The following is a 14,667-nucleotide window of genomic DNA, read 5'->3' as shown; positions in this document are numbered from 1 at the left end:
TCCTGTGAGCTCCCTCACTTTAAATTGTGAAATGTATTTGACAGCAGTGGCACCTTATTTAAGATATTTGTAAAGAAGATCATTATGATTAATAATTTAAAGAAACTCTTTAACAATATTTGTTTTAATTAAAATTATATTAAAACCCCCCGATCCTTTAAAGTGAATTCTTTAGTGGGTTGCTTAGAAATAGTGCTTTCTTTAAACTTTTAGAATATATGATAACTCCAGCTATTCTGGAAACTGAAGATACCATGCATAAAGGCTGAGTGTTTTGGAGTTTTGTCCTAAACTGAAAATTGGAACAGACACCCATAGTTTACCTCTTCAGAGTTAAAAATGAGCTAATGTTTGGCTGTTTTATGATAGAAACTTTTAGCTCACAGAGAGGAAGAAATAATTTGATCTTCCTAGATCCAAATTCATAAAATCAGAGACTCTCAGACTGGTTTGGATTAGAAGGGACCTTAAAGATCCTCTTGTTCCAGCCCCTCTGCCATGGGCAGGGAACTTTGCACTAGACCAGGTTGCTCAGAGCCATATCCAACCTGACCTTGAACACTTCTAGGGATGGGGCATTGTTGAGGTTTAACCCCAGGCAGCCACCAAACACAGCGTAGTCACTGGCTCACTCCCCCACCAGCGGGATGGGGGAGAGAATTGGAAGGGTAAAAACTAGAAAACTCATGGGTCGAGGCAAAGACAGTTTAATAGGGACAGCAAAAGCTGCACACACAAGCAAAGTGAAACAAGGAATGAATGCAGTGCTTCCCCTGGGCAGGTGTTCAGCCATCTCCAGGAGAGCAGGGCCCCATCATGTGTAATGGGTACTTGGGAAGACAAACACCATCACTCCAGATGTCTCCCCTTCCTCCTTCTTCCTCCCACCTTATATACTGAGCATGATGTCATATGGTATGGAATATCCCTTTGGTCGGTTTGGGTCACCTGTCCCAGTTGTGTCTCCTCCCAATCTCCCATACACCCCCAACTTCCTTGCTATTGTGGCAGTACAGAAAGCAGCAAAGGCCTTGGCTCTGTGTAAGCTCTATTCAGCAATAACAAAAACATCTCTGTACTGTCAACTCTGTGTTCAGCACAAATATAAAACATAGCTCCATACTAGTCACTGTGAAGAAAGTTAACTCTACCCCAGCCAAACCAGCACAGGCATCAACAGCCTCCCTGGGCAAGCTGTTCCAGTGTCTTACCACCATCACAGTAAAGTATTTCTTCCTAATACCTAATCTAAACTTGCCCTCTGTCAGTTTAAAGTCATTCCCCTTTGTCCTACCGCTACACAGTCTTGTAAGAAGTCCCTCTCCAGCCTTTTTGTAGGTCCCCTTTGGGAACTGGAAGGCTTCTATAAGACCTCCCTGGAGCCTTCTCCATGCTGAATAACCCCAATTCTCCCAGCCTGTCTTCCTAGGAGAGGTGTTCCGTTCCTCTGAGCGTCTCTGTGGCCTCCTCTGGACTCATTGTAACAGGTCCATGTGCTTCTTTTGTCGGTGGCCTCAGGGCTGGACCCAGCACTGCAGGTGAGGGCTTACAAGAGTAGAGTAGAGGGGCAGAATCACTCCTCTTGACCTACTGGCCATGCTTCTTTTGATGCAGCCCAGGATATGGTTGTGCAAGTGCACATGTCTGGATCATGTTGAGCTGCTTGTCATCCCCAAGTCTTTCTCCTCAGGACTGCTCTCAGTCCATTCTTCATACAACCTGTATTTGTGCTTGGGATTACTCTAACTCAGGTGCAGGACTTTGCACTTGGCTTCCTTCAGCTTCATGAAGTTCACACAGGCCCACCTCTCAAGCCTGTCTAGGTCCCTTGGACAGCATCCCTTCTTCAAGCATGTTGACCATACCACACAGCTTGGTATTGTGTGGGTGCACTCAATCCTGCTGTCCATATCACTGACAAAGATGTCAAACAGCACTGGTACCAATACCATCCCCTGAGGAATGCCACTTGTTACTGCTCCCCACCTGGACATCGAGCCATTGACCACATCTCTTAGAATGTGACCATGCAGCCAGTTCCTTATCCACCAAGTGGTCCATCCATCAAGTCCTTGTCTCTCCAATTTATAGACAAGGATGTTATGTGGGACAGTATCATGTGTTTTGCACAAGTCTAAGCAGATATCAGTTGCTCTTCCCTTGTACACCAATGCTGTACAGTCACCAAATTTGTCAGGTATGATTTACCCTTATAAGCCATGTTGGCTGTCACAAATCACCTCTTTATTTTCCTTGTATCTTAGCAATCATGCTCTGTGATCCAGGTGGGCAGAGAAGTGAGACTGATGGGTTTGCAGTTCCCCAGGTCGTCCCTTTTTAAAAGTGGGGTTATGTTCCTCCTTTTCCAACTTCACCAGACTGCCATGACTTCTCAAATAAGACAGATCATGGCTTAGCCACTTCCTCTGCCAGTTTGCTCAGGAGCCATGGATGCATCTCATCAGGTCCCATGGACTCCTGCACCCTCAGATTCCTCAGATGGTCTCAAACCTGGTCTTCTCCTGCCATGGGCAGTGGTTCTTCATTCTCTCAGTCCCTGCCTTTGCCTTCTGTGACTTGGGCAGTGTGGCTGGAGCGCTTGTTAGTGAAGACCAATGCAAAAAAGTAATTGAGCAGGTCAGCCTTCTCCATGTCTTGGGTAACCAGGACTCCCTTTTTCTTTCTGGAGTGGACCCACATTTTCCCTAGTCTTCCTTTTATCACTGCGGTAACTATAGAAGCTTTTCCTGTTGCCCTTGGCATCTCTGGCCAGATGTAATTCTGTTAGGGCTTTAGCTCTCCTACAATAATCTCTGGCTGCTTAGGACATTGCTCTGTATGTGTCTCAGGCTACCTGTCCCTGCTTCCACCTTCTGTAGGATTCCTTTTTGTGTTTGAGCTCCTTGTGAAAAAGGAGCACCTTGTTCATTCGTGCAGGTCTCCTGGCTTTTTTTGCCTGACTTCCTCTGTGTTGGGATGTATCACTCCTGAGCTTGGAGGAGGTGATCCTTGAATATCAACCAGTTTTCTTGGGCCCCTCTTCCATTGGGGCTTTATCCCATGGTACTCAGATCCACAAGGGATATGGTTTGCTCTGGGTGACTTTTCTCATTTCCTGTGTCTCCTTTGATCCATGCTGCAGCCAATGGAATGGGTATTGTTTGTAATTCCATTTGTTTATCTCCTAATCTTTCTTCGTGCCTATGAAAAAGTTTTGGTATGCTTTGCCAACTCAGCCTTTAAAGATGTAATCAACTTCTTTTACAGGGAATGCAGAGGGCAACCAATGTTACCTACCAAGCTCATCATGTCAGGAATAAGAGAGGCCAAGTGGTAGGAACAAGAAGTGGTTTTCGTGGATGCACAGTCTGGTTAACAGGTACAGTCATGGATTTCTGACGATCCTTTTGGTTTAGTTACTCTTCTGCAAAGCTGCTTAGCTGTAGCTCCTTTTTGCATGCAAAGTTGAATGTTTGTGAAGTCTTAAGACCTTGATGCAATTTTATTACTATTTTTAGGCAGACTAGCAGGAAATTGCTTTGGGACAGATAGTAACTTGAGAATGTATTTTGTTCAGTCCTCTGGGAGGGTTGTTTTTTTGGTACTGTCTGCTGCTTAATTCTGGTTGAACTTTGGAACATATGAGGGTTTTGAGGGGGTTTGTTTTCCTTTTTTTTGTGTATGTGTGTTGCTTTTTTTTGTTGTTGCAGCTTTGTTTTAACCCGTTCTGGCTCTTTGTACTGTACATTATTAACAAATGAAATCTAATTTTTATTTTTGTAAGAGTCTGTATTTCTGAATTGTTTCTGTAAAGGCCTCTTTTCTTTGGAATGTTCTTGTCTCCTTGGGTTGAAATAACATTTCAACATAAACCCATGCCTTTGGATGGTAATTCCATGTTGAGGCAATGCATACTGGGAGTTATTTTTGAAACAGCTCTATGGGGTTTTTTTCACTGAATTGTTTTGATTGTGCAAAGGGGGTAAATAAATTCTGGAACACAGTTTTTTTTCATAACTGAGAGGGAATTTTTCTGTTCTTTCTCTCAAAGTTCTCAGAAGCTTTAACATAATTCCTTTGAAGTGTTCTCTCATTAAAACCAAAACTAAAAAAAAAATAGCAAAGTGTGTAACGTAGTTTGTAAACCATTTAGAGCACTGTTGTATCACAACACAAGAGATCTCCACGGAGTATTGGAGAAACTTACTTCATTAAGTAAAGTTTGTTTCCACTAGTGTTAGTAAATGTATGTGCCATGTAAGGCAATAGTTGATAACAAATTGCTCAGAGCCATTCCAAACAGATTTGATACAGTAGCTCTGTTGTGTATTTCTCTGGTAAAAGAGTGGAGTCCTTTCTCTCACTGTTTCTGTCACTCCAGCCTGTCTCTCAATGCTCAAATGATCTGGGAGGCTGCCTTTTTGTTTCTCCTGGTAATTCATTAATATAACTTTGAAAAAGGTTATGATAAAAATGTTTTTTCAGTTATCTACATGGCAACATTTTCCAGTCAACGCTCTTTCTAAACAAATGTAATCTTAATGCCCAATTTCCTTTCTTCCAGGAAGAAGAGTGGTGGTAAGGTATTAAGAGCATGTGTGGAAAGCAATGTTATTAAGTTGTTTGAGCAGGAGTGTGAAAGGAGTGAAAAGGAATGTAGGCAGTGAAGTAAGAAATATTAACCATTCTAGAACTGTACAAACATGAGGCTTTGACCATTCTAGAACTGTACAAACATGAGGGTTCAAAACTGTGCTAGGTATTAGAACAGAAGCTGAAATGTTGGTATACTCCAAGTTTGCCTCACCTTGTCAGCACTCATGGAATGAAAGTGTACAAAAGTTCTTTCAGGGAATGATTTTCATTTTTGAAGGTAACCTTTATTTGAAAGCTGTGTTGCAATGTTGGTAAAGAAAACTCAAGAGGAATGTAACAAAAATATGGAAAAACATTACTTTCGTGTGTAAAGTAATATGCAATAATAATAATAATATGGAAGTTATTTTAAAGATTTGTCAGCTTGAAGGCTGTTTTTAAAATTCATTAATGTATTGCCTTAACTTTTGCATTTCATTACATGTTGGAGACCAAACAATGTGTGAAAAGCTAGAGCATTTGAATGACTAGCAAGCTAGATGTGGGGGCAAAAATGGCAAGTCAAAGACTGCATCAATGAGAAGTAAATGGTGAAGTTGCTGAAATCTTATTTTGTACTGTCATGCCTGTTTTCTGTGCTGGAGCTGTACTTAATTACTGCCAAAAGAAGACTGCTCTGTTTCCTGCCATGTGTTCCTTTTCTCACCTTATACAAGCTGCAGTGCTTGCCCAACCTAACCTCGAGCTGATTCAACTTGCTGAATCATCAGTGAACTTAACAGAGCTTCCCACACACACACAAGGGGAAAAAAGGAAAAAAAAAAAAAAAAAGAGGTGTGGGGGGAAAGATGGGCAAACTGACTTGGCTAATGGGCACCAGAGGAACCAATGCAATGACTCCTTTTCTTTAAATTGTCCTAAACACCTTAAGATGTCAAGGTTTCCTTTGCACTTTGTGTTTTCTTAGAACAGGCTTGTTAGCATAGTAGCCTTGCTTGGCCGTAAAGGTCTTGGAAGTAAAACCTAACTGCTGTTCTTTGTGATTTTTTTCTTTTTTTCTCGGAAAGTTAATCACCCCTAATAAAGATAAAACCAGTTTTCTTCACCCACTAGTGCTGTGTTTTGTATAATGCCATTACCTTTTTTTTTCCATACTCAAAGGATAAATGACATGTTATGAAAATCTGAGTTTGTGTTCTGTTTAGGAACTGACTGCTCAGTATAAGCTGAAACATGTGCTCCAGATAAACTGAAATGTAGTCTGGAAAAGTATTTAACTGAATTTCCAAATTACAGCAAACAGTGGACTTTTTAGGGCCAGCAAGACTTCTCAATTGTTTAAATGTTTGTTGCCAAAGGTTCTGAATTGGATCAGAGTTTGCTATTATAATTTTCTTTGCTTATTGGTAACACGTGCCACTTAGTGGAGCATGACTGCTGTGTGTGAGTCTTGAGTGAATGAGTTTGGTTTTGTCTGTGGTGTCTATTTCAGTGCTGTTTTTCTGCAAGGAGTAAGAATCAAATGCGGTTTTGGCCTGATGCCATTTCTTTTCTTGACTTAAATTCCATGTGAGATCTTCCTCATCTTGTGCAAACTAACTGTGTTTGATTTCTGTATTTAGTGTGCTCAGGTAGTAACAATTGCCAGCAGCAGCACTATGGAAAGTGCACCCCCTCTATAAGAAACAGCAACTCTCAAGGCCAAACTCTTTCATCTGCTTCAAATTGCACCCTTAACTTTGTCCCTTACTCTCCCTAAACCTATTGTCTGTGTAAAAGCCACTTGGTTTATACTGCAAGTAAGCATACCCTAAAGGCACTGCTTCTGGTGCCTGTCACTTTGGGATTTTCATACTAGCAGCAGTACATGTACTGCAACTTGCCTTAACTTGTTTCTACGCTTATAACATATATTTATATTATTATTGAATATTTTAGGTTTATCTGGTGCTGGGAAGACTACGGTGAGCATGGCACTGGAGGAGTATTTAGTATGCCATGGTATTCCATGCTACACGTTGGATGGTGACAATATTCGCCAAGGCCTTAACAAGAATCTGGGATTCACACCAGAAGATAGAGAAGAAAATGTCCGTCGGATTGCTGAGGTTGCTAAACTGTTTGCAGATGCTGGTTTGGTGTGCATTACTAGTTTCATCTCTCCTTATACTCAGGTAAACGTGAAAAAACTATGAAGATGAAGTGTCGGGAAAATACAAAATGTCACTCAGAATTTTAGTTACAGAAATCCCTCACTGAACTGAGCCAATACTTGCTTGGTTTTTTTTGATGACATTTGTGATTACTTAATTTCCAGAAACATTCATCTTAAATATAAAAAAGGTTTACATTAGTCCTATAAATGGAACTGTTTTCAGTCTGTTAGGCAGAATTATTACTCTAATATTAGGAACAAGCCCAAGTGATACTCCAAGAAAGAATCTTAAAATTACAGCATCTTGTTTGATCCATGTAGATTCCAGTACTTTGTATATGTGAAGACTAAGTATGCACTTAACCTGAAGACTCAGTTAAATTGTTTTTAAAAGCAATTTTTCCTTCAGTGAATGAATGGCATGAACTTTATTTTTGCCAAGTGGCTTGAGGGAAAAATGTTTAATTGCCTCTAGTTCTTTTAACTTTATTTCATGTTCTGTATAAAACATGACATTCCATAATATTGAAAATTAACCTTAATCCATGTTCACAGTGTTTTGTGAAGACTTTTTTCATCTGTGTATGAGAACATGGATAGGAGAGACAAAAAGGATGAGTGGGCACTCAAGTATCATGAAGAATGACTCGGGGAGGGGGGTTAATCTCAGGCATTTCACAGCATAAGAATGTGTAATTTTTTTTTGTTATATTGATACAAACAGTTCTTCTGATAATAATTCGGGGAATTCAAGATCCTACTGTAAAGCAGAAGCCTTTATAGCTAAGGAAAATTTATTTATTTATTATTTAGTAAGAAATGGTTTTACTGGATTTTTTGAAAACTTTTTCTTTTCCCCTAAATTAAATCCACCAATTGTTTCAATGCTTGGCAAGCCATACAAATAATGTGTTATTTTGGCTATACAAGTCTTGCCAGATTAAGGAATGTAGAAAAAGCTGGTGCTCTGGAGAAGCATGTAAGACCTCCTCTTGATTGTAGTCAGCTAGGTGGCTGTAACTCCAAAGATATCTATATATATAGATATATATATAGATAGATATGTGTGTATATATATGTATAGAAAATCCTGCATTCTATGCTTGGGTTTGGATTTTGGGATTTTTTAAAAAATCAAGTTAATGTAAAATATCTCATATTTACATGTCAGCTTTTACCACGTGATACTGTAGGCAAACTGATGTACCTTGCAGGGCATCAGTTAATCAAATCATGTTTCTTTTTTCAAACTTTGAAAGCTTGTTTGCATTTCCTATCAACTTCTTTATAGTGAACTTAGAAAGCTGAAAGACAGTAATAATATGTGAGTTCAGTCATTTAGGATTTTTCCTCTGTTTTCTTTCAGGATCGTAATAATGCCAGACGAATTCATGAAGGGGCAAGTTTGCCTTTTTTTGAAGTATTTGTGGATGCTCCATTGCATGTCTGTGAGCAGAGAGATGTTAAAGGACTCTATAAGAAAGCCAGGGCTGGAGAAATTAAAGGTGAACCTAGATGTAGTCACATCCTTTCTACATAAGTGAAACATTGGTGTAATTTGACTCTGTATAAGTGGATGTGCTCAAGTCTCTGAGTGTACCACCTTTAAACCAGCATGGACTCGGGACAGGACTAAGCAGAAAATTGGGATTGACTTCTAACTCATGAAACTGATGAGTTCAGTGTGTTGGACAGTAAAAGGGCAAAAGTGGCTATTCTCACCATGAAGAGATTGCATGGTTTCTGTTGTAACCTATGTACTTGAGGATTAGTCTATCTCCTTTGTGTGTCCATTGACTGGTTAAAAAAATAGCCTGGTTTTCTCTAAAGTAGATAAAGAATTGCATTAATAACAGCTGCTAACTTCTTCCAAAAAGTAAAGCATGAAACTATCTCCTTGTAAAGACTGTTAAGAACACTTCTGAAGAGACTAACTTTTACTTGGAAATTAGGGTTCTGTTCAAGTGCCCATGAAAATGATTTCCTATCTCCAGCCTCAGGTCAAGATTTAAGTATAACCTGCAATAATAAAAAGCTTAGCTCTGCAATTGTTCATTGCAAGTATTGTTTCAAGTGCTTCTTTGCTCTGTGTTGCATTACAGTTTGAAGAGGTTGATGATAGTTCTTTTAACCTGTATTTAGGAGCAAAGCAGTTTTTGAAGTATTCACTTTCAGGGTGGAATTTCAGGTGCTGTCATGATGAACATACTCTTAATCGAAAGTGATCTAAAATTCAAGAAATCTAAGACATTCCACATGAGTGGTTGCTTGAATACTTCTACTACTACAGACTTTATCACATGAAGGCCATAAATAAATAAGGCTGAACTAAGGTTTGTTCAGAATCAAAGCAAAGTGGCTTGAGCTGCCACAGTACAAAGATACAGTTCTGTCCTGAATCCTTATTTGTGCTGTAGAGCATCCTTAATATTTTGTTAATTCTACAAGCCCTGTAATGGAATCGTGTTAGTGAGGTATACAGTGCCTGAGTAAGCTACAAGTGGATTTAGCAATGGCTGTATCTTACAACCTATCTGATATATGGAGGATGAAAATTAAATGAACTTGCCTTTTCATAAGGAATGTCAGCAACCTCTTTTATGGCAATGATAATGGAACAGTTTCTTTGCCCCCTATACCCACTTCTCTAGTAATCTGATCCTTCTAAAGTATACAGTTTTTGGAATAGATACCAGCTATTCTTTATCACATGGGGTACTGCAGCAATTGATATTTTTCTTAGATGGGGAATTAAGCTGCTAATTTCAAGGATATTTAAATCTGAAGTGAAAACCTGAGTTTTAGTGCTTGCATGTGCACTTGTGGAGGGTGCAGGTGTTCAGTTGCTGCAGCCCAGCTGCCACTCCTGCAGATCTGACTTTTAGTGCTTACAGTCTTTGCCTTTGGGCTTGATTTTTCCTCCTTGTTTATGCGTGGTTGGTCAGAGTCCCCACTGGTTCAAAGCAGATTGCTCACTAACTAGGCCAGAACAAGTGTCACTGGTAGATTTTACAGCCTGTGACAGTTACAAATACAATAAACATATTCATCAATCTTACATTAGCAGCTATCTGTAGGTGAGTATATTACCTAAACTAATGTAATAAGTGCTGAAATTTCATACTTCAGAGTACTGCTTGGTGGTATGAGTACAAATTTACATATATGCTGGATGTTCATAGTATTTTTTTCACTTTTTTTCATTTTAAAAGAGCAACAATCACAGCTAATAATAAAGAACAGTGATGCCTAACTCTGGGTTGGTGTTCACAGTTCTTCTGTCAGTGCTCCTTTCTTTATTCACAGTATAAATCAGATTCACCAGCAAAAGTATGCTGTATGTGTGTGCTGCAGAATGCTGAAGTCTGATGCAGTCTGATAAAGAAAAAACCTGTTGATTTCCCGAAGAAATCCTGTATTAGGGAAGCTAAAACTCTGTGCTTTTGCCTGTTGTGTTGGTTTATATCTGGAAAACTGTCTGCAAACAGTGCTAAAATGGAGTCATCTTTTGGAATAAGTCACCTAAGATTTTTGTCTTATGTTCTGTAGGTTTTACTGGGATTGACTCCGAGTATGAAAAACCGGAGGCCCCAGAGCTTGTGCTGAAAACTGATTCCTGTGATGTGAATGATTGTATACAACAAGTTGTGGAACTTCTTCAAGAGAGGGTGAGCAGAAATAAATTGTTCATCATTATAAAAACATTTGTCAGCATTGTGAAAACTTGCCTGTGCAGCAAAGAAAACTACCTGCATGCACTACTCTAGTAACAAGAGCATATCCAGCAGTTTGAGTGAAACAATTTTGCTATTTTATGTAGCACTTGTGAGACCTTGTCTGGATACTATGTCCAGGTTTGTGCCCTTCTCCCTCACCCATCAGAAGAGAGACCTTGATGCACTTGAGTGAGTTGAGCGGAAGGTCACCAAGTTGGTCAGAGACTGGAGTCTGTCACTGCACAAGGAGAGGCTGAGGGGAAGTGGCCTTGTTCATCTTCGAGAAGAGAAGGCTAAAGGAGTTCTTGCTGTTTCTGTCATCCAAATGGGAGGACAGAAGATTGCTGAAGATTTTTCTCAGAGGTGCACAAGGGTAGAATGAGGGGCAACAGACATAAGATGAAATATGGGAAATTGTCATGGTTTAACCCCAGTCAGCAACCCAACCCCGTGCAGCCACTCACTCACTCTCCCACCAGAGGGATGGGGGAGAGAATCAGAAGGGTAAAAGCTGGAAAACTGGGTTGAGATAAAGACGGTTTTATAGGAGAGCAAAAGCTGTGCACACAGGCAAAGCTAAACAAGGAATGAATTCACTGCTTCCCACAGACAGGAGGTGTTCAGCCATCTCCAGGAGAGCAGGGCCCCATCATGTGTAACAGTCACTTGGGAAGACAAACACCATCACACTAAACATCCCACCCTTCCTCCCACTTTATGTACTGAGCATGATGTCATGTGGTATAGAATATGCTAAGCTGTGCACACAGGCAAAGCTAAACAAGGAATGAATTCACTGCTTCCCACAGACAGGAGGTGTTCAGCCATCTCCAGGAGAGCAGGGCCCCATCATGTGTAACAGTCACTTGGGAAGACAAACACCATCACACTAAACATCCCACCCTTCCTCCCACTTTATGTACTGAGCATGATGTCATGTGGTATAGAATATGCTTTTGGTGAGTTTGGGTCACCTGTCCCAGCCTCCTTGCAAAATATGCTTTTGGTGAGTTTGGGTCACCTGTCCCAGCTGTGTCTCCTTGCAACCTCCCATGCATCCTCAACTTCCTTGCCAGTGTGGTAGTACAGAAAGCAGAAGAGGCCTTGGCTCTGCTCAGCAACAACAAAAACATCTCTGCATTATCAACGCTGCACAAATCCTAAACATAGCCCCATACTCTGTGAAGAAAGTTAACTCTACCCCAGCCTAAACCAGCGCAGAAATTCAAACTGGACGTAAGGGAAAAATTTTTTTCACTATAAAGATGATCAATTATTAGAACAAGTTGCTGTGAGGCTTTGTGGATGCTCCATCCTTGGAGATACTAAATACTTGATTGACAAGACTCCTAAGTAGCCTGCTCTGCTGGAACCAGTTTTGAGTGTGAGGCTGGACTAGATGACTTCCAAAGGCAATCAGCATCAGGAAAGAACCTACCAGCACAGTGTGAGGAGACACATTCCCATAAAGAATTTAGGTGTTGGGTTTTTTTATTTTATTATTTTGCCATTATTTATATGAATGCATTGAAAAAACAATAAATATCAAGGAATACTGTGTGACTTGTCCTTTGATAGAATTAAGCTTTGAGTTAAATTGCTGTCTTAAAATGGTCACTAGATGGCTTGCTAGCCTAGCATTTTCCTAAAATTCATGCAAATTAAAGACCTATGGATTCCTTCTGCTGCTGCTGCTGTGTTGGTTTTTTTTTTAAAATCTAAGATGTTGTTTTAGATAACACTTTCACATGTGCAAGCGAGTCTAGGGTCACTAATCCTACAAGTTCTGTAAATGTCTGACTTGGTGTTGCTAGAATTGTCTTCAAGCTGTTTACATCTGTATAATGAAGTAGGTTGTTGACACAAACTGCATTGTGACACCCTTGTTTTGCCCATTAGTGGGACACTATAACAGGATATTTGAAGACATCTTTTTAATAATCTATTTATTTTAAGCTGTTGATGGTTTGTACAGTTAGGACATTCTAGCATGGTCATGAACTAGGGTCTAGAGGGAAATCTTCAGTGAAGCAGCATAATATGTACTCAAGTGCTGTTCTTCACAGGAGGCAATACCTTCATTTGCTTTTGGGCTTACTGCTGTGGCAGGAGTCTGCTGCAGCTCTTCTGGGCTGTAATGCTGCTTCTTGGGCAGAAAAAATAAAAGGCAGGTTTTGTTTTAACTTACTGTCTAATAAGATCTGATTCCAAAATGATGTCTGATATGTAATGGACTGAGCTTTTCCTTATAAAACATTGTTTCTAAGTGCTGGTTTAATTGTTTTCCTTTTGTTTGTCTTCAGAGATATGAATTAGGTAACAGCCAGTGAGACTCCTGACAATTTTTTTTTTACTCCTGCAGTTGTTTTATCTCCCACTCCCTTTGTTTTACTTTACATGGAGGTAGTGCCTAATGTCTGAAAAATGGTTGGATAAATGCATTAAAGTTCTTGAGCAAACTTTGTGTTTCCTACAAGCATACCTATTCACTGCATACTCTGGAAAAATACAGATAACTTACTTATTCTTGTTATGTGTCTGTATATACTCTGCTGTAAGGGTAAGCTTTTTTTCCTCAAAAAGTAAAGCATTACTTCACAAAGGTTTCCAAAACAATGAAAAATGTGTTTTGCAAAGAACCATCAGCCTCTTTTCGCTGCTTTTTTGCTGCTGAATATCACTGGAACATTTGATTGGTTTTTAACATGTTACACTATCCTTTGTTGGAGGAGATTCTTTACAGTTTAGCCATGATGGTCTTCTGCCTTTTTTAACTTATGTTTTTGTCCTTGTGTTCGTCTCTTATGAGAAGCTTAAGGTCTTGAGCCTTGACTATTGCGGAGTGAGAATGTCTTGTCTAATACACACGGAGGAAAACTCAAATTTTCTAATAAAAAAATCACGTTCTGGATATAAGGCTAGGTTTCAGTTCATTGAATATATATGCACAGATGGTCTCACATTTAGTGAGTGTTAGTAAATAGATTAGGATACCAGTGTTATGTCATTAGCTGTAGGAAATACATTTAATTTGTACTTCTGTAATTAATCACTTTCAGTTGAGAAAAAGCTTTATCTTTTTACCTCCATGTTACCATTTCTAATATATCTTGTATACTGAATGACTTAAATTTATAAATGCTCAGTCTCCAAAACATTTTTACTTCTTTAGTATGTATAAAACCATAGTATTCCTTTCTCCTGTAGCTAACGTAGGCATAAATAGGTCATAAAAATTGCACTCAATTCAATTGTTGAATATTTACTAGGTAAATGTTATGTGGGTTACTTGAGGTTTAGGAAAAATGTTTCACTTTTAGCCAAGCTAAAGTGAAAAATAAAATGGCCTGAGTAACTGACAGTATATCATCATCTTGAACAGTGCTGGCTTTTAAATGAGTAAAAATTGCATATTGAATAAACTCTTGCTACTGTGTAGTACAACATTAGAATTTTACTTATTGATCATGTGTTCAGTGTCCAAGAAGCATTCTGAGCAAACACTAAGTTCTGTTTATTCCTTTTACACAGGACATTGTACCAGTGGATGCCTCTTATGAGGTGAAGGAGCTTTATGTGCCAGAAAACAAGCTACAGTTGGCCAAAACTGATGCTGAGTCTTTGTTAACTTTGGAAATAAACAAGGTATTTTGTGTTCCGTTGTCTTACTGCCAAAGTTGAAAGACAGTCTAATTTGTTGCTCAGCAAAATTAGATATGGTAGAAGTAACTGTACTGGGCTACAGAATATATCTCAATATACTTTTTCCCTCTTTTCTTGAGAGAAAGCAAGAGCCTCTGTGCTAATAGATAATTGAATCTTAATCACTCAAGGATAATTGAATCTTTGTAATTTCATGAATGATGTCTGGTATAGTGTTAGTTTATCCCAAGCTTGGAGATTAAATTTATAGTGATTTACTCCCACACCTGCCCTCATCCGTGGGGTAAACCATGCCTGGCATGTCTTGTATGAGTAGTTGTTTCTAGACAGTTTGCTAACTTTTTTCTTATTTACTTGAACCATTATATTTTGAAATGTAATTGCATAGAAACATGAAGGAAATCATTTACTGCTTCTTGATTCTCCTTGTTGGTAATCTTCAGCTGAACAGCAGTAACCTTTTATATATACCAAGTTCAAACTGTTGCAAACTCAAGTCTATAAAGAGTCTATCAGATCTATGTTACTGGTTTTTTT

At 39.2% G+C, this 14,667-nt stretch overlaps 1 protein-coding gene across 1 annotated transcript; it reads left to right on the top strand.

Moving 5' to 3' along the window:
- Positions 1 to 3,266: 3,266 nt before the first annotated feature.
- On the top strand, positions 3,267 to 14,112 carry LOC103810451 (bifunctional 3'-phosphoadenosine 5'-phosphosulfate synthase 1-like; the record flags this gene model as incomplete). Its single annotated transcript, XM_009083346.1, has 5 exons — positions 3,267 to 3,379; positions 6,535 to 6,770; positions 8,118 to 8,256; positions 10,301 to 10,419; positions 13,999 to 14,112. Coding segments are annotated over exons 1-5 (717 nt in total), but the record flags the coding sequence as incomplete, so codon positions are not given.
- Positions 14,113 to 14,667: the final 555 nt, after the last annotated feature.

Source organism: Acanthisitta chloris, unplaced genomic scaffold (assembly GCF_000695815.1).
Source record: "Acanthisitta chloris isolate BGI_N310 unplaced genomic scaffold, ASM69581v1 scaffold951, whole genome shotgun sequence".
Lineage (NCBI taxonomy): Eukaryota > Metazoa > Chordata > Aves > Passeriformes > Acanthisittidae > Acanthisitta > Acanthisitta chloris.
Note: the sequence above shows the minus strand (reverse complement) of the source record. Positions and strands in the feature narration are given on the sequence as shown.